We start from the raw sequence: 21,269 nt of genomic DNA, 5'->3' as shown, positions 1-21,269 counted from the left end.
CAATGCTGTTTTTGGACTATGAGACCCTCGGCTATATACTATGATGAGACAATAACAAGCATATATTATGCATTACGCATTGCACGAGTCAGTGTCCAGGAAGGAATATAAAGTTGCTATTTTTGCGAATAATCAGTTGACACTGACTCGTTCAATGGGTAATGCAAAATCTATGCATGTTATTTGCTCATCATAGTATATAGCCCAGGGTCTCATAGTCCAAAAACAGCATGGCCACTGAACGCTCATTGATGGAATATTCCATATTACCATGGCAGTTATGCATTACAATTTCACAATATTACTTGTATTTCAATGATTCATAAAGGCCCAAGACATAAAGTAGCCTGCAATCATTCCATTGCTGACCCATCGGATGGTTATCACATAGAGGATTGGCTTAATCTAGAATCATGGATACCTTTCATGTGAGTACTCACACACCAGATTTTTTTACATACCTCAGAAGGACCAACTGGGATTGCAATATCTGGAAGCACTGTCTCATGTACAATTGTTAATGTTATCTCTGAAATGTCTAACAAAATGTTGACTTGACCGTTTCATCAAGATCTGCGCATCACAAGTTGGAACTAGTGGTCAAAATTGGGACAATGTTGCCCAAAATAAATGTTTTCATGGAGGTAAGCACTACACTTCTGATGGGTTTAAAGATTGTATCGTATCACTTTATCTAAACGCTTGAAAGTAAACCCCCAGCTGTTGTTATTCTTTTCCCAGGGAAGAACAATCCCCCATATGCCATGAATGTTTCATTGCTGAACAACTATAGATATTTTTCCTCTAATTTGGCTCACGTTCCTCCAACAGTGAACAAGACCTGCCAACAGAGCTCACTGGAGCAGGGAGACATCCCCGTCATCCCTTCGGCACCTGACAAAGTACACATTTTTTCTTCTAAATAACACTATAGTAACATCTTCTGCACAAAGGTACATTCCTAATAAGATTGGTGTTAAGTGAGAAAGAATCCTAAAGATGGTCCAATGGGCATTGTCTGAAGCCTCTCATCACCTCAGTATGTTGAACCACCTGATTTCCTATAGGATTCAGATCCTGCTGAACGATGTTAAGCAGTCGATTAACCACATTCAGGGGAAGCTGAACACCATGCAGGGGCAGTGTATTGAGTTGCAGACTGCCATATCTAAGGTTGTGCCAGATGAGTCTCAGATACAGAAGAATAAGTCTATGATGGTATGGTGATAATGATTGAGATGGTGATTATAATAATGATGACTAGTGGTACCCCACCCTACGGGCGGTAAATCATTGGATCTGATTAATTCAGTTCAATGCAATTCAATCTTTGAGGACTGCAACCATAGAAATACAATTTATTTATGCTACTAATAAGCTATTGTCAACTTCCCATCTATGGTTATTTTGCTCACTGCTCACTGTGAATTGCTCACTGTTACCCTTTGTGTGCAACTCATTATTGATTTCTCTCAGAAAAATAATTTGGTACAAAATGTAACTGGGGCCATGTAAATAATTGTTAGGCTACTCATTTTGAATCCATTGGTGGCAACGTGTGGGACCATAAAAGTCTGTGTGCGACTGGGCACAGTAAAACAATTTGGTTGCTGACCTGCCCTACATCATAGAAGGCCCCTCACCATATGCCGCATTCAAGTGCAAAGTCGGAACTAGGAAACTCTGACATTTCTGATCCCAAGTTTCCCACGTGTGAAGTATCAGAATCAACCAATAGGAAGCTCTACGCAAATAACTTATATTCATTTTAACTCTGAGGTTCCAAGTTTCCGATAGTACGTGAATGCGTCAATAATTGCCATGGTAATTTTTAATGTTCAGTTAGTGAGCATTATGGGTAATTGTCCTACATACTTACATCAAATGCTTTATGACAGCATCATCTCCTGTAGTTAAGAGTGCCATTCCAAATACATATTTTTTTAAATAAACAAAAATACAAAACACAGCGGAATATGCCTAAAATGAAGAACATCCACTCAAAATTGTAGAAGGAGATCCCCCGCAGCAAAGAGGCTTACGGTATTATAATATATTGTAGATAACATTAATGTAATTTGTGTATTTACAGTATCAGTACACGTACAAATGAATGTACATGTTTGGGATTGATCTACAATGAGTGTACAAAACATTAAGAACAGCTTCCTAATATTGAGTTGGGTGGTGGACCAATCTTGATACACACGGAAAACTGTTCAGCATGAAAAACCCAGTAGCGTTGCAGTTCTTGACACAAACCGGTGCGCCTGGCACCTACTACCATACCCCATTCAAAGGTTCTTAAAATGTTGTCTTGCCCATTCACCGTCTGAATGGCACACATACACAATCCATGTCTCAATTGTCTCAAGGCTTAAAAATTCTTCTTTAACCTCACTCCTCCCCCTTCATCTACACTGAGAAGTGGATTTAACAAGTGACATCAATAAGAGATTATAGCTTTCACCTGGTCAGTCTATGTCATGGAAAGAGCAGGTGTTCTTAATGTTTTCCACACTCAGTGTATGTGACAATGATGTTATAGATTGCAAGTGGTTGATATTTTAGGGAATTACTATGTGTTCTATATTATACCTGCAGATCATCCCAGCAGCCGACGTTGCTGTACAGAGTGGGGGGAAACATCCAACATCGCTGGGCAGGGGAGGGGATCCTCCTAAAAGCCAACTTTGCTGCGCAGAGGGAGGAGGTCCTCCGAGCATCAGGCCTCATCCCTGCACAGAGGGATGGGATCCTCCAATCAACCAGTGTCCCTGCACAGAGGGAAGGGATTCTCCCAGCAGTCATCATCACTGCACAGAGGGGGAGTTGATCCTCCTGATGGCCAGTGTCACTGCGCAAAGGGAGGGAATCTTCCCAACAGCCAGCGTCCCTGCTCACAGGAGTGGATCTTCCCAAAGGCCAGTGTTCCTGCACAGAGGGAGGGATCCTCCCCACAGCCAGCGTCCCTGTGGAGAATGGAAACAATCATCCACAACCACCTCCCATCATCCCCATGTTGGCACCACTGTGGAAATGGGATGGTGGAGTGTGTACTCCACCTGTGGATTTCTATTCCAAGAGAAGAGGTCATTTAAGCCTTATCTAATAAGTAAAGACATTGCCATTGTAATAGCGTGGGAATAAGTTGTGACAGACCAAATGTGTATGTATGGCTCATGTGAGTGTATGGCTGAAATACTTTCATGCATTTTCTACATAAAACAGGTTTAGCTCTATTTTCTATTTACATTTTCGTCATTTAGCAGACACTCTTATCCAGAGCGATTTACAGTAGTGAGTGTATACATTTTCGTAATCCAGTCAATCTCTCCAGGATATCGCGGGATTTTGGTGAAATTTGCAGGCAAATATGCTAGATTTTGCTGCGGCAATTCTTGCGAAAATGTGCTGACAAGGGAAACATTTGTTGACGTGTGGCTTGATTGAACCTTATTATGCAGTAAATGTGCAGTGATTGGTTGAAATTGCGAGCCCTCTTTTTGTAATATGTTAATGGGTCAGTTCTATGCGATAATATTGCGATGATTTGACTGTTTTATGCCTAAATACATTTACATTGAAATAATGCGGCGATTGGCAAATTTGCAAGCCCTCACATAATATGCCGGGATTTGTTGATTTTGAAACAACAACAAAAATGTGATCGCAGCATCCTTGAGGAACCTTCCAGTAATCCCTGTGACTGCTTGGAGGTTAAGATTGGGTTGTAACAGAGTATCAGAGCAAGACGTTCCTACCTGTCAGCTAGTGATTGTTCTGTATGGTGACATGAGCAGAGTCGCCTGACTTCTCCCACTTATTACAGATGTCCGGGCTTAGATATGTTGAGCATCCTGCTATGATGTCCATCACCAAGCCAGAACACTCCGAGGCCAACCCTCAGTGCCAGACTGGCAGCCGGCGTGGCTGAGCCCGAGACCCCTGCTGTTCACAAGAACAGTGGAAGCTGGCTCAGCTGGGTCTTTTGGGAGTGGAAAAGTTAATAAGAAGGAGGTTCATCTACCTGAGGACAAAGACAGATCTGTAAGGAACCTGTTATTTACAGTATATTCTATGTAGAGACAATTGAGTGGATTATTCTTTTTCATTTTTGGCTTGCTTCACATTGCTAATATCTTCTTCCTCAGATTGTCTGGGATCCAACTCTGCACAGATGGGTTGACAAAACTGAGCCCAAGGCTGAGGTATACACTTAAATTACATTCAATAAAAAGCAGTGAAAGACCATTGTATTTCAACTGTGCTAATGTTACTAACAATATAGAAAATGTGTTGATGTGAGAATATACTCCTCAAGTATATTCTCATCAACTCCTCCCATTCATGAATGGAGCATTTGTCTGTACCATCTCCTCTATATGTAGGAGGTTCCTTTACATATGATTGCATGATGAACTTCATTTCACTGAGGTCTACATATCCTGCTGACTCTGAGTGATGATCACTTATCTTTTCTGTACTTACTGGTGGCTCATGAGTGCTGGACCTGCCACTCTGTATTTCCTCCCTAATGGAGCTCCCTATTTCCTGGGCTAGCTGAGTGACCAGCTCAGCTAAACCATCTACAGGGGCATTTTGATTAACACTAGATGAAGGGCTTTCATCAGTATTTTTAGTGGAGCAAAACATGGGGGAACCTACTGCACCTACACGCTTTACAGGTGTTTGATCAGGGTATGAGAAAAACCTCCCCATCCCAGCAGTGAATTTGGGTTCATCATCACCATTATAAGATGCCATGTCACTAAACCACTAATGTTATGTTAAAATTTCTGTTGATGAACACACTTCTATATTAGTTAACCATAAACAGCACTCTCAATACATCGTTTTCAGAAAAGAAATAAACAGGAGAGAATATAGACTGCAGATTCGCTTTTTGCCCCAAGGCGGCAGGAGTACCTTAATGATGTAAACAGAGTCTCTAGAGCAGCAGCGCTGCGGTGATTGAGCTGACGTCGATCAACGATGAATCCGGGTCTAGAAGGCCCCATAACCGGCACTGTACTGCACGGCTGTATCTCTGCGTTGTGTGTGATTGATTGGGACTATAGACGTGGACTTCGGAGATCAGGCTGTTTTAATGAATCAGAATTATCTCTGCATCCAAAAGAAAAGACAAAACATTTGTAGAGCACAAATATGTTCTGCCCATTGTCGCCTCTTTCTACAACATAGACGCACAATACAAAGGACTGGGATCAGTCGAGGAGCTAGCCATGTTCACACATACAATACCTTAGCTAGCTAGTAACCATGTTAATATCATCCTAAAAATTACAATTGCATCTTAACAATACCATCCACTCATGAGTAAACTCTAAATATACAACATTATTCATGAACAAAACACTGTGTGTATGACTTTGTGCTTGAAGGAATCAAACTTTTCTAAAGAGGACAGAAAAAGCGTGCCTACCTCTCATAGTGCATCAACATTATTTGAGCACGCAGGGCAAAACGTAAGTACACACTCTCCTTTCCCAGGATGCAGGAATGCATAATAACAAATCAACATGCTATATTAATATATGAAGATTGTGAAATTCACAAAGTACTTTAACAACTGTTACACAGTCAGTTTCATTATGTTTTCATGTGCCATGATTCTGACATTTGACATATGATCCTCATAGGATTATGCTACATAGTTTCAGTGTTGCAGTAAATGTCATCTCAATTCAATACGATGTGCATATAAATATAGCCAAATAAGATTTCCCTGAAGTTTCCTCTGGGGAAAAACAAAGTTATTCTATTAAACCCATGTTCACTGACTGTAATCTGTGACGCAAGTGTCCTAATATGTTTGTGACGTTCCACGGAACCCACGTTATTGTTTTTAAACTCGATTCTGATTGGCTTGCAGGACATTCAACTATGTGAGTTATACATTTTGAATGTGCTTTTACGTCAGTGTGACAGATTCACAATACCGAGCGTTTCTCAAACGGTCCTGCGGTTTTATCTGCCTAACGGTATCTTCACGCACGACTGGATAGGCCTTTTGGATACGCTTGTCCAAGGTAAGCATATGCGCCAAGATATAGCCTACTTTTAATGTTTTAGTTCCGAACTCAAAATACTCAAATCAAGTGATTAATCATAAAAGTTAGTTGTTTTGAATGAGCATTCCAATGTCCAATGCTGTTTTTGGACTATGAGACCCTCGGCTATATACTATGATGAGACAATAACAAGCATAGATTATGCATTACGCATTGCACGAGTCAGTGTCCAGGAAGGAATATAAAGTTGCTATTTTTGCGAATAATCAGTTGACACTGACTCGTTCAATGGGTAATGCAAAATCTATGCATGTTATTTGCTCATCATAGTATATAGCCCAGGGTGTCATAGTCCAAAAACAGCATGGCCACTGGAACGCTCATTGATGGAATATTCCATATTACCATGGCAGTTATGCATTACAATTTCACAATATTACTTGTATTTCAATGATTCATAAAGGTCCAAGACATAAAGTAGCCTGCAATCATTCCATTGCTGACCCATCGGATGGTTATCACATAGAGGATTGGCTTAATCTAGAATCATGGATACCTTTCATGTGAGTACTCACACACCAGATTTTTTACATACCTCAGAAGGACCAACTGGGATTGCAATATCTGGAAGCACTGTCTCATGTACAATTGTTAATGTTATCTCTGAAATGTCTAACAAAATGTTGACTTGACCGTTTCATCAAGATCTGCGCATCACAAGTTGGAACTAGTGGTCAAAATTGGGACAATGTTGCCCAAAATAAATGTTTTCATGGAGGTAAGCACTACACTTCTGATGGGTTTAAAGATTGTATCGTATCACTTTATCTAAAAGTTTGAAAGTAAACCCCAGCTGTTGTTATTATTTTCCCAGGGAAGAACAATCCCCCATATGCCATGAATGTTTCATTGCTAAACAACTATAGATATTTTTCCTCTAATTTGGCTCACGTTCCTCCAACAGTGAACAAGACCTGCCAACAGAGCTCACTGGAGCAGGGAGACATCCCGTCATCCCTTCGGCACCTGACAAAGTACACATTTTCTTCTAAATAACACTATAGTAACATCTTCTGCACAAAGGTACATTCCTAATAAGATTGGTGTTAAGTGAGAAAGAATCCTAAAGATGGTCCAATGGGCATTGTCTGGAAGCCTCTCATCACCTCAGTATGTTGAACCACCTGATTTCCTATAGGATTCAGATCCTGCTGAACGATGTTAAGCAGTCGATTAACCACATGCAGGGGAAGCTGAACACCATGCAGGGGCAGTGTATTGAGTTGCAGACTGCCATATCTAAGGTAGTGCCAGATGAGTCTCAGATACAGAAGAATAAGTCTATGATGGTATGGTGATAATGATTGAGATAGTGATTATAATAATGATGACTAGCGGTACCCCCACCCTACGGGCGGTAAATCATTGGATCTGATTAATTCAGTTCAATGCAATTCAATCTTTGAGGACTGCAACCATAGAAATACAATTTATTTATGCTACTAATAAGCTATTGTCAACTTCCCATCTATGGTTATTTTGCTCACTGCTCACTGTGAATTGCTCACTGTTACCCTTTGTGTGCAACTATTATTGATTTCTCTCAGAAAAATAATTTGGTTGCAAATGTAACTGGGGCCATGTAAATAATTGTTAGGCTACTCATTTTGAATCCATTGGTGGCAACGCGTGGGACCATAAAAGTCTGTGTGCGACTGGGCACAGTAAAATAATGTGGTTGCTGACCTGCCCTACATCATAGAAGGCCCCTCACCATATGCCGCGTTCAAGTGCAAGTCAGAACTAGGAAACTCTGACATTTCTGATCCCAAGTTTCCCACATGTGAAGTATCAGAATCAACCAATAGGAAGCTCTACGCAAATAACTTATATTCATTTTAACTCTGAGGTTCCAAGTTTCCGATAGTACGTGAATGCGTCAATAATTGCCATGGTAATTTTTAATGTTCAGTTAGTGAGCATTATGGGTAATTATTCTACATACTTACATCAAATGCTTTATGACAGCATCATCTCCTGTAGTTAAGAGTGCCATTCCAAACACATATTTTTTTAAATAAACAAAAATACAAAACACAGCGGAATATGCCTAAAATGAAGAACATCCACTCAAAATTGTAGAAGGAGATCCCCGCAGCAAAGAGGCTTACGGTATTATAATATATTGTAGATAACATTAATGTAATTTGTGTATTTACAGTATCAGTACACGTACAAATGAATGTACATGTTTGGGATTGATCTACAATGAGTGTACAAAACATTAAGAACAGCTTCCCTAATATTGAGTTGGGTGGTGGACCAATCTTGATACACACGGAAAACTGTTCAGCATGAAAAACCAGTAGCGTTGCAGTTCTTGACACAAACCGGTGCGCCTGGCACCTACTACCATACCCCATTCAAAGGTTCTTAAAAATGTTGTCTTGCCCATTCACCGTCTGAATGGCACACATACACAATCCATGTCTCAATTGTCTCAAGGCTTAAAAATTCTTCTTTAACCTCACTCCTCCCCTTCATCTACACTGAGAAGTGGATTTAACAAGTGACATCAATAAGAGATTATAGCTTTCACCTGGTCAGTCTATGTCATGGAAAGAGCAGGTGTTCTTAATGTTTTCCACACTCAGTGTATGTGACAATGATGTTATAGATTGCAAGTGGTTGATATTTTAGGGAATTACTATGTGTTCTATATTATACCTGCAGATCATCCCAGCAGCCGACGTTGCTGTACAGAGTGGGGGGAAACATCCAACATCGCTGGGCAGGGGAGGGGATCCTCCCAAAAGCCAACTTTGCTGCGCAGAGGAGGAGGTCCTCCGAGCATCAGGCCTCATCCCTGCACAGAGGGATGGGATCCTCCAAACAACCAGTGTCCCTGCACAGAGGGAAGGGATTCTCCCAGCAGCCATCATCACGGCACAGAGGAGGAATCCTCCGAGCATCAGGCCTCATCCCTGCACAGAGGGATGGGATCCTCCAATCAACCAGTGTTCCTGCACAGAGGGAAGGGATTCTCCCAGCAGTCATCATCACTGCACAGAGGGGAGTTGATCCTCCCTGATGGCCAGTGTCACTGCGCAAAGGGAGGAATCTTCCCAACAGCCAGCGTCCCTGCTCACAGGGAGTGGATCTTCCCAAAGGCCAGTGTTCCTGCACAGAGGGAGGGGGATCCTCCCCACAGCGAGCGTCCCTGTGGAGAATGGAAACAATCATCCACAACCACCTCCCATCATCCCCATGTTGGCACCACTGTGGAAATGGGATGGTGCAGTGTGTACTCCACCTGTGGATTTCTATTCCAAGAGAAGAGGTCATTTAAGCCTTATCTAATAAGTAAAGACATTGCCATTGTAATAGCGTGGGAATAAGTTGTGACAGACCAAATGTGTATGTATGGCTCATGTGAGTGTATGGCTGAAATACTTTCATGCATTTTCTACATAAAACAGGTTTATCTCTATTTTCTATTTACATTTTCGTCATTTAGCAGACACTCTTATCCAGAGCGATTTACAGTAGTGAGTGTATACATTTTCGTAATCCAGTCAATCTCTCCAGGATATCGCAGGGATTTTGGTGAAATTTGCAGGCAAATATGCTAGATTTTGCTGCGGCAATTCTTGCGAAAATGAGCTGACAAGGGAAACATTTGTTGACGTGTGGCTTGATTGAACCTTATTATGCAGTAAATGTGCAGTGATTGGTTGAAATTCCGAGCCCTCTTTTTGTAATATGTTAATGGGTCAGTTCTATGCGATAATATTGCGATGATTTGACTGTTTTATGCCGAAATACATTTACATTGAAATAATGCGGCGATTGGCAAATTTGCAAGCCCTCACATAATATGCCGGGATTTGTTGATTTTGAAACAACAACAAAATGTGATCGCAGCATCCTTGAGGAACCTTCCAGTAATCCCTGTGACTGCTTGGAGGTTAAGATTGGGTTGTAACAGAGTATCAGAGCAAGACGTTCCTACCTGTCAGCTAGTGATTGTTCTGTATGGTGACATGAGCAGAGTCGCCTGACTTCTCCCACTTATTACAGATGTCCGGCTTAGATATGTTGAGCATCCTGCTATGATGTCCATCACCAAGCCAGAACACTCCGAGGCCAACCCTCAGTGCCAGACTGGCAGCCGGCCGGTGGCTGAGCCCGAGACCCCTGCTGTTCACAAGAACAGTGGAAGCTGGCTCAGCTGGGTCTTTGGGAGTGGAAAAGTTAATAAGAAGGAGGTTCATCTACCTGAGGACAAAGACAGATCTGTAAGGAACCTGTTATTTACAGTATATTCTATGTAGCGACAATTGAGTGGATTATTCTTTTTCATTTTTGGCTTGCTTCACATTGCTAATATCTTCTTCCTCAGATTGTCTGGGATCCAACTCTGCACAGATGGGTTGACAAAACTGAGCCCAAGGCTGAGGTATACACTTAAATTACATTCAATAAAAAGCAGTGAAAGACCATTGTATTTCAACTGTGCTAATGTTACTAACAATTTAGAAAATGTGTTGATGTGAGAATATACTTTGAACTTCAACTCCTCCCATTCATGAATGGAGCATTTGTCTGTACCATCTCCTCTATATGTAGGAGGTTCCTTTACATATGATTGCATGATGAACTTCATTTTACTGAGGTCTACATATCCTGCTGACTCTGAGTGATGATCACTTATCTTTTCTGTACTTACTGGTGGCTCATGAGTGCTGGACCTGCCACTCTGTATTTCCTCTCTAATGGAGCTCCCTATTTCCTGGGCTAGCTGAGTGACCAGCTCAGCTAAACCATCTACAGGGGCATTTTGATTAACACTAGATGAAGGGCTTTCATCAGTATTTTTAGTGGAGCAAAACATGGGGGAACCTACTGCACCTACACGCTTTACAGGTGTTTGATCAGGGTATGAGAAAAACCTCCCCATCCCAGCAGTGAATTTGGGTTCATCATCACCATTATAAGATGCCATGTCACTAAACCACTAATGTTATGTTAAAATTTCTGTTGATGAACACACTTCTATATTAGTTAACCATAAACAGCACTCTCAATACATCGTTTTCAGAAAAGAAATAAACAGGAGAGAATATAGACTGCAGATTCGCTTTTTGCCCCCAAGGCGGCAGGAGTACCTTAATGATGTAAACAGAGTCTCTAGAGCAGCAGCGCCTGCGGTGATTGAGCTGACGTCGATCAACGATGAATCCAGGGTCTAGAAGGCCCCATAACCGGCACTGTACTGCACGGCTGTATCTCTGCGTTGTGTGTGATTGATTGGGACTATAGACGTGGACTTCGGAGATCAGGCTGTTTTAATGAATCAGAATTATCTCTGCATCCAAAAGAAAAGACAAAACATTTGTAGAGCACAAATATGTTCTGCCCATTGTCGCCTCTTTCTACAACATAGACGCACAATACAAAGGACTGGGATCAGTCGAGAGCTAGCCATGTTCACACATACAATACCTTAGCTAGCTAGTAACCATGTTAATATCATCCTAAAAATTACAATTGCATCTTAACAATACCATCCACTCATGAGTAAACTCTAAATATACAACATTATTCATGAACAAAACACTGTGTGTATGACTTTGTGCTTGAAGGAATCAAACTTTTCTAAAGAGGACAGAAAAAGCGTGCCTACCTCTCATAGTGCATCAACATTATTTGAGCACGCAGGGCAAAACGTAAGTACACACTCTCCTTTCCCAGGATGCAGGAATGCATAATAACAAATCAACATGCTATATTAATATATGAAGATTGTGAAATTCACAAAGTACTTTAACAACTGTTACACAAATCAAATCAAATCAAATTTTATTGGTCACATGCGCCGAATACAACAAGTGCAGACATTACAGTGAAATGCTTACTTACAGCCCTTAATTACCATGGCAGTTATGCATTACAGTTTCATTATGTTTTCATGTGCCATGATTCTGACATTTGACAAATGATCCTCATAGGATTATGCTACATAGTTTCAGTGTTGCAGTAAATGTCATCTCAATTCAATACGATGTGCATATAAATATAGCCAAATAAGATTTCCCTGAAGTTTCCTCTGGGGAAAAACAAAGTTATTCTATTAAACCCATGTTCACTGACTGTAATCTGTGACGCAAGTGTCCTAATATGTTTGTGACGTTCCACGGAACCCACGTTATTGTTTTAAACTCGATTCTGATTGGCTTGCAGGACATTCAACTATGTGAGTTATACATTTTGAATGTGCTTTTACGTCAGTGTGACAGATTCACAATACCGAGCGTTTCTCAAACGGTCCTGCGGTTTTATCTGCCTAACGGTATCTTCACGCACGACTGGATAGGCCTTTTGGATACGCTTGTCCAAGGTAAGCATATGCGTCAAGATATAGCCTACTTTTAATGTTTTAGTTCCGAACTCAAAATACTCAAATCAAGTGATTAATCATAAAAGTTAGTTGTTTTGAATGAGCATTCCAATGGCCAATGCTGTTTTTGGACTATGAGACCCTCGGCTATAAACTATGATGAGACAATAACAAGCATAGATTATGCATTACGCATTGCACGAGTCAGTGTCCAGGAAGGAATATAAAGTTGCTATTTTTGCGAATAATCAGTTGACACTGACTCGTTCAATGGGTAATGCAAAATCTATGCATGTTATTTGCTCATCATAGTATATAGCCCAGGTGTCACGAACAGAAGAGGACCCAAGAGCGCAAGTTCAAATTCAGAGTTCTTTATTCAAGGTTACAGGCGGGAAGAGGAGTCCCAGGGGTGTCAGGGGTCTTTCAGGGTCCTCCTGTGGGTACCTGTGCTCCGGGGGTCACCAAATGTCCGGGGGTGTCCAGTCCAAGTGCTTAGTGTGTGTGTTCCCCAGTGATGGAGCGGCGTATCGGGCTGAGGGTGGTGAAACGTCTGGGCACGCTCATCTGGTGGTCGGAGACCTGGGGGAACACACACACACAACAGCAATATGAATGGCAGGCAGAAGTACAGATCAGGGCTGGGCAAATATCGTGGTGAGAGACAGAAGGCAGAAACGAGTTACCGGAGGGGCTGAAGATCGGAGAGTAGTCGAGGTCCAGAAGGCAGGTTGGGATAGACGGGGCAGTAGAACAAGGAGGCAGTCAAGAAAGGATCGGTATCACAAACAGGAGTCAGAGCGCAGACAGGCAGGTTACTGGTCCGGGTTTGAAGACGATCTGACAGGGCTTGGCTGAAAACCAGGGCTTGATATACTGGGAGAGGTAGTGGGGAAATGCAGTTCAGCTGGCAGAGTAATTAGAACAGAGTGAGGCAAGGTGAGGATGGTGAGTGGGAAATGCAGTGCAGCTGGCCAGGTAACAAGAGCAGAGCAGGGCAGGTGGAGCTAGTTAGGCTGAGTAGAGAGAGGGAGGTGAGCAGAGTGGAAGATAATTGAATGCAATTAATGTTGCTACCAGGGAGAGAGAGTGCTCATGACACCAGGGTGTCATAGTCCAAAAACAGCATGGCCACTGGAACGCTCATTGATGGAATATTCCATATTACCATGGCAGTTATGCATTACAATTTCACAATATTACTTGTATTTCAATGATTCATAAAGGCCCAAGACATAAAGTAGCCTGCAATCATTCCATTGCTGACCCATCGGATGGTTATCACATAGAGGATTGGCTTAATCTAGAATCATGGATACCTTTCATGTGAGTACTCACACACCAGATTTTTTTACATACCTCAGAAGGACCAACTGGGATTGCAATATCTGGAAGCACTGTCTCATGTACAATTGTTCATGTTATCTCTGAAATGTCTAACAAAATGTTGACTTGACCGTTTCATCAAGATCTGCGCATCACAAGTTGGAACTAGTGGTCAAAATTGGGACAATGTTGCCCAAAATAAATGTTTTCATGGAGGTAAGCACTACACTTCTGATGGGTTTAAAGATTGTATCGTATCACTTTATCTAAAAGTTTGAAAGTAAACCCCAGCTGTTGTTATTATTTTCCCAGGGAAGAACAATCCCCATATGCCATGAATGTTTCATTGCTGAACAGCTATAGATATTTTTCCTCTAATTTGGCTCACGTTCCTCCAACAGTGAACAAGACCTGCCAACAGAGCTCACTGGAGCAGGGAGACATCCCGTCATCCCTTCGGCACCTGACAAAGTACACATTTTTCTTCTAAATAACACTATAGTAACATCTTCTGCACAAAGGTACATTCCTAATAAGATTGGTGTTAAGTGAGAAAGAATCCTAAAGATGGTCCAATGGGCATTGTCTGAAGCCTCTCATCACCTCAGTATGTTGAACCACCTGATTTCCTATAGGATTCAGATCCTGCTGAACGATGTTAAGCAGTCGATTAACCACATGCAGGGGAAGCTGAACACCATGCAGGGGCAGTGTATTGAGTTGCAGACTGCCATATCTAAGGTAGTGCCAGATGAGTCTGAGATACAGAAGAATAAGTCTATGATGGTATGGTGATAATGATTGAGATGGTGATTATAATAATGATGACTAGCGGTACCCCACCCTACGGGCGGTAAATCATTGGATCTGATTAATTCAGTTCAATGCAATTCAATCTTTGAGGACTGCAACCATAGAAATACAATTTATTTATGCTACTAATAAGCTATTGTCAACTTCCCATCTATGGTTATTTTGCTCACTGCTCACTGTGAATTGCTCACTGTTACCCTTTGTGTGCAACTATTATTGATTTCTCCCAGAAAAATAATTTGGTTGCAAATGTAACTGGGGCCATGTAAATAATTGTTAGGCTACTCATTTTGAATCCATTGGTGGCAACGTGTGGGACCATAAAAGTCTGTGTGCGACTGGGCACAGTAAAACAATTTGGTTGCTGACCTGCCCTACATCATAGAAGGCCCCTCACCATATGCCGCATTCAAGTGCAAGTCGGAACTAGGAAACTCTGACATTTCTGATCCCAAGTTTCCCACGTGTGAAGTATCAGAATCAACCAATAGGAAGCTCTACGCAAATAACTTATATTCATTTTAACTCTGAGGTTCCAAGTTTCCGATAGTACGTGAATGCGTCAATAATTGCCATGGTAATTTTTAATGTTCAGTTAGTGAGCATTATGGGTAATTGTCCTACATACTTACATCAAATGCTTTATGACAGCATCATCTCCTGTAGTTAAGAGTGCCATTCCAAAGACATATTTTTTTAAATAAACAAAAATACAAAACACAGCGGAATATGCCTAAAATGAAGAACATCCACTCAAAATTGTAGAAGGAGATCCCCCGCAGCAAAGAGGCTTACGGTATTATAATATATTGTAGATAACATTAATGTAATTTGTGTATTTACAGTATCAGTACACGTACAAATGAATGTACATGTTTGGGATTGATCTACAATGAGTGTACAAAACATTAAGAACAGCTTCCTAATATTGAGTTGGGTGGTGGACCAATCTTGATACACACGGAAAACTGTTCAGCGTGAAAAACCCAGTAGCGTTGCAGTTCTTGACACAAACCGGTGCGCCTGGCACCTACTACCATACCCCATTCAAAGGTTCTTAAAAATGTTGTCTTGCCCATTCACCGTCTGAATGGCACACATATACAATCCATGTCTCAATTGTCTCAAGGCTTAAAAATTATTCTTTAACCTCACTCCTCCCCTTCATCTACACTGAGAAGTGGATTTAACAAGTGACATCAATAAGAGATTATAGCTTTCACCTGGTCAGTCTATGTCATGGAAAGAGCAGGTGTTCTTAATGTTTTCCACACTCAGTGTATGTGACAATGATGTTATAGATTGCAAGTGGTTGATATTTTAGGGAATTACTATGTGTTCTATATTATACCTGCAGATCATCCCAGCAGCCGACGTTGCTGTACAGAGTGGGTGGGGGGGAACATCCAACATCGCTGGGCAGGGGGAGGGGATCCTCCCAAAAGCCAACTTTGCTGCGCAGAGGGAGGAGGTCCTCCGAGCATCAGGCCTCATCCCTGCACAGAGGGATGGGATCCTCCAAACAACCAGTGTCCCTGCACAGAGGGAAGGGATTCTCCCAGCAGCCATCATCACGGCACAGAGGGAGGAGATCCTCCGAGCATCAGGCCTCATCCCTGCACAGAGGGATGGGATCCTCCAATCAACCAGTGTCCCTGCACAGAGGGATGGGATTCTCCCAGCAGTCATCATCACTGCACAGAGGGAGTTGATCCTCCTGATGGCCAGTGTCACTGCGCAAAGGGGAGGGAATCTTCCCAACAGCCAGCGTCCCTGCTCACAGGGAGTGGATCTTCCCAAAGGCCAGTGTTCCTGCACAGAGGGAGGGGATCCTCCCCACAGCCAGCGTCCCTGTGGAGAATGGAAACAATCATCCACAACCACCTCCCATCATCCCCATGTTGGCACCACTGTGGAAATGGGATGGTGGAGTGTGTACTCCACCTGTGGATTTCTATTCCAAGAGAAGAGGTCATTTAAGCCTTATCTAATAAGTAAAGACATTGCCATTGTGATAGCGTGGGAATAAGTTGTGACAGACCAAATGTGTATGTATGGCTCATGTGAGTGTATGGCTGTAATACTTTCATGCATTTTCTACATAAAACAGGTTTAGCTCTATTTTCTATTTACATTTTCGTCATTTAGCAGACACTCTTATCCAGAGCGATTTACAGTAGTGAGTGTATACATTTTCGTAATCCAGTCAATCTCTCCAGGATATCGCAGGGATTTTTGTGATATTTGCAGGCAAATATGCTAGATTTTGCTGCGGCAATTCTTGCGAAAATGAGCTGACAAGGGAAACATTTGTTGACGTGTGGCTTGATTGAACCTTATTATGCAGTAAATGTGCGGTGATTGGTTGAAATTGCGAGCCCTCTTTTTGTAATATGTTAATGGGTCAGTTCTATACGATGATATTGCGATGATTTGACTGTTTTATGCCGAAATACATTTACATTGAAATAATGCGGCGATTGGCAAATTTGCAAGCCCTCACGTAATATGCCGGGATTTGTTGATTTTGAAACAACAACAAAAATGTGATCGCAGCATCCTTGAGGAACCTTCCAGTAATCCCTGTGACTGCTTGGAGGTTAAGATTGGGTTGTAACAGAGTATCAGAGCAAGACGTTCCTACCTGTCAGCTAGTGATTGTTCTGTATGGTGACATGAGCAGAGTCGCCTGACTTCTCCCACTTATTACAGATGTCCGGCTTAGATATGTTGAGCATCCTGCTATGATGTCCATCACCAAGCCAGAACACTCCGAGGCCAACCCTCAGTGCCAGACTGGCAGCCGGCCGGTGGCTGAGCCCGAGACCCCTGCTGTTCACAAGAACAGTGGAAGCTGGCTCAGCTGGGTCTTTGGGAGTGGAAAAGTTAATAAGAAGGAGGTTCATCTACCTGAGGACAAAGACAGATCTGTAAGGAACCTGTTATTTACAGTATATTCTATGTAGAGACAATTGAGTGGATTATTCTTTTTTCATTTTTGGCTTGCTTCACATTGCTAATATCTTCTTCCTCAGATTGTCTGGGATCCAACTCTGCACAGATGGGTTGACAAAACTGAGCCCAAGGCTGAGGTATACACTTAAATTACATTCAATAAAAAGCAGTGAAAGACCATTGTATTTCAACTGTGCTAATGTTACTAACAATTTAGAAAATGTGTTGATGTGAGAATATACTTTGAACTTCAACTCCTCCCATTCATGAATGGAGCATTTGTCTGTACCATCTCCTCTATATGTAGGAGGTTCCTTTACATATGATTGCATGATGAACTTCATTTTACTGAGGTCTACATATCCTGCTGACTCTGAGTGATGATCACTTATCTTTTCTGTACTTACTGGTGGCTCATGAGTGCTGGACCTGCCACTCTGTATTTCCTCTCTAATGGAGCTCCCTATTTCCTGGGCTAGCTGAGTGACCAGCTCAGCTAAACCATCTACAGGGGCATTTTGATTAACACTAGATGAAGGGCTTTCATCAGTATTTTTAGTGGAGCAAAACATGGGGGAACCTACTGCACCTACACGCTTTACAGGTGTTTGATCAGGGTATGAGAAAAACCTCCCCATCCCAGCAGTGAATTTGGGTTCATCATCACCATTATAAGATGCCATGTCACTAAACCACTAATGTTATGTTAAAATTTCTGTTGATGAACACACTTCTATATTAGTTAACCATAAACAGCACTCTCAATACATCGTTTTCAGAAAAGAAATAAACAGGAGAGAATATAGACTGCAGATTCGCTTTTTGCCCCAAGGCGGCAGGAGTACCTTAATGATGTAAACAGAGTCTCTAGAGCAGCAGCGCCGCGGTGATTGAGCTGACGTCGATCAACGATGAATCCGGGTCTAGAAGGCCCCATAACCGGCACTGTACTGCACGGCTGTATCTCTGCGTTGTGTGTGATTGATTGGGACTATAGACGTGGACTTCGGAGATCAGGCTGTTTTAATGAATCAGAATTATCTCTGCATCCAAAAGAAAAGACAAAACATTTGTAGAGCACAAATATGTTCTGCCCATTGTCGCCTCTTTCTACAACATAGACGCACAATACAAAGGACTGGGATCAGTCGAGGAGCTAGCCATGTTCACACATACAATACCTTAGCTAGCTAGTAACCATGTTAATATCATCCTAAAAATTACAATTGCATCTTAACAATACCATCCACTCATGAGTAAACTCTAAATATACAACATTATTCATGAACAAAACACTGTGTGTATGACTTTGTGCTTGAAGGAATCAAACTTTTCTAAAGAGGACAGAAAAAGCGTGCCTACCTCTCATAGTGCATCAACATTATTTGAGCACGCAGGGCAAAACGTAAGTACACACTCTCCTTTCCCAGGATGCAGGAATGCATAATAACAAATCAACATGCTATATTAATATATGAAGATTGTGAAATTCACAAAGTACTTTAACAACTGTTACACAGTCAGTTTCATTATGTTTTCATGTGCCATGATTCTGACATTTGACAAATGATCCTCATAGGATTATGCTACATAGTTTCAGTGTTGCAGTAAATGTCATCTCAATTCAATACGATGTGCATATAAATATAGCCAAATAAGATTTCCCTGAAGTTTCCTCTGGGGAAAAACAAAGTTATTCTATTAAACCCATGTTCACTGACTGTAATCTGTGACGCAAGTGTCCTAATATGTTTGTGACGTTCCACGGAACCCACGTTATTGTTTTAAACTCGATTCTGATTGGCTTGCAGGACATTCAACTATGTGAGTTATACATTTTGAATGTGCTTTTACGTCAGTGTGACAGATTCACAATACCGAGCGTTTCTCAAACGGTCCTGCGGTTTTATCTGCCTAACGGTATCTTCACGCACGACTGGATAGGCCTTTTGGATACGCTTGTCCAAGGTAAGCATATGCGTCAAGATATAGCCTACTTTTAATGTTTTAGTTCCGAACTCAAAATACTCAAATCAAGTGATTAATCATAAAAGTTAGTTGTTTTGAATGAGCATTCCAATGGCCAATGCTGTTTTTGGACTATGAGACCCTCGGCTATAAACTATGATGAGACAATAACAAGCATAGATTATGCATTACGCATTGCACGAGTCAGTGTCCAGGAAGGAATATAAAGTTGCTATTTTTGCGAATAATCAGTTGACACTGACTCGTTCAATGGGTAATGCAAAATCTATGCATGTTATTTGCTCATCATAGTATATAGCCCAGGGTGTCATAGTCCAAAAACAGCATGGCCACTGGAACGCTCATTGATGGAATATTCCATATTACCATGGCAGTTATGCATTACAATTTCACAATATTACTTGTATTTCAATGATTCATAAAGGCCCAAGACATAAAGTAGCCTGCAATCATTCCATTGCTGACCCATCGGATGGTTATCACATAGAGGATTGGCTTAATCTAGAATCATGGATACCTTTCATGTGAGTACTCACACACCAGATTTTTTACATACCTCAGAAGGACCAACTGGGATTGCAATATCTGGAAGCACTGTCTCATGTACAATTGTTCATGTTATCTCTGAAATGTCTAACAAAATGTTGACTTGACCGTTTCATCAAGATCTGCGCATCACAAGTTGGAACTAGTGGTCAAAATTGGGACAATGTTGCCCAAAATAAATGTTTTCATGGAGGTAAGCACTACACTTCTGATGGGTTTAAAGATTGTATCGTATCACTTTATCTAAAAGTTTGAAAGTAAACCCCAGCTGTTGTTATTATTTTCCCAGGGAAGAACAATCCCCCATATGCCATGAATGTTTCATTGCTGAACAGCTATAGATATTTTTCCTCTAATTTGGCTCACGTTCCTCCAACAGTGAACAAGACCTGCCAACAGAGCTCACTGGAGCAGGGAGACATCCCGTCATCCCTTCGGCACCTGACAAAGTACACATTTTTCTTCTAAATAACACTATAGTAACATCTTCTGCACAAAGGTACATTCCTAATAAGATTGGTGTTAAGTGAGAAAGAATCCTAAAGATGGTCCAATGGGCATTGTCTGAAGCCTCTCATCACCTCAGTATGTTGAACCACCTGATTTCCTATAGATTCAGATCCTGCTGAACGATGTTAAGCAGTCGATTAACCACATGCAGGGGAAGCTGAACACCATGCAGGGGCAGTGTATTGAGTTGCAGACTGCCATATCTAAGGTAGTGCCAGATGAGTCTGAGATACAGAAGAATAAGTCTATGATGGTATGGTGATAATGATTGAGATGGTGATTATAATAATGATGACTAGCGGTACCCCACCCTACGGGCGGTAAATCATTGGATCTGATTAATTCAGTTCAATGCAATTCAATCTTTGAGGACTGCAACCATAGAAATACAATTTATTTATGCTACTAATAAGCTATTGTCAACTTCCCATCTATGGTTATTTTGCTCACTGCTCACTGTGAATTGCTCACTGTTACCCTTTGTGTGCAACTATTATTGATTTCTCCCAGAAAAATAATTTGGTTGCAAATGTAACTGGGGCCATGTAAATAATTGTTAGGCTACTCATTTTGAATCCATTGGTGGCAACGTGTGGGACCATAAAAGTCTGTGTGCGACTGGGCACAGTAAAACAATTTGGTTGCTGACCTGCCCTACATCATAGAAGGCCCCTCACCATATGCCGCGTTCAAGT

At 41.6% G+C, this 21,269-nt stretch overlaps 2 protein-coding genes and 1 long non-coding RNA gene across 3 annotated transcripts; all 3 read left to right on the top strand.

Annotated features, from left to right (window-relative positions):
• Positions 1-6,509: 6,509 nt before the first annotated feature.
• On the top strand, positions 6,510-9,116 carry LOC123486775. The gene is made up of 5 exons (XM_045218023.1): positions 6,510-6,598; positions 6,741-6,813; positions 7,000-7,069; positions 7,234-7,339; positions 8,769-9,116. The coding sequence occupies exons 1-5, from the start codon at positions 6,584-6,586 to the stop codon at positions 9,114-9,116; spliced, it is 612 nt and encodes a 203-aa protein (XP_045073958.1). The 5' UTR covers positions 6,510-6,583.
• Positions 9,117-12,187: 3,071 nt separating this feature from the next.
• On the top strand, positions 12,188-17,732 carry LOC123486774. The gene is made up of 9 exons (XM_045218022.1): positions 12,188-12,435; positions 13,662-13,761; positions 13,905-13,977; positions 14,163-14,232; positions 14,397-14,502; positions 15,932-16,258; positions 16,323-16,545; positions 17,287-17,504; positions 17,610-17,732. Exons 2-9 carry the CDS (start codon positions 13,747-13,749, stop codon positions 17,676-17,678), a joined length of 1,101 nt encoding a protein of 366 aa, XP_045073957.1. The 5' UTR covers positions 12,188-12,435; positions 13,662-13,746; the 3' UTR covers positions 17,679-17,732.
• Positions 17,733-19,249: 1,517 nt separating this feature from the next.
• On the top strand, positions 19,250-20,644 carry LOC123486777. Its single transcript, XR_006659513.1, has 3 exons — positions 19,250-19,497; positions 19,943-20,257; positions 20,444-20,644. It is a non-coding gene; the product is annotated as an uncharacterized LOC123486777 (long non-coding RNA).
• Positions 20,645-21,269: the final 625 nt, after the last annotated feature.

Source organism: Coregonus clupeaformis, unplaced genomic scaffold (assembly GCF_020615455.1).
Source record: "Coregonus clupeaformis isolate EN_2021a unplaced genomic scaffold, ASM2061545v1 scaf1320, whole genome shotgun sequence".
Lineage (NCBI taxonomy): Eukaryota > Metazoa > Chordata > Actinopteri > Salmoniformes > Salmonidae > Coregonus > Coregonus clupeaformis.
This window is presented reverse-complemented; position numbering and strand designations above follow the sequence as displayed.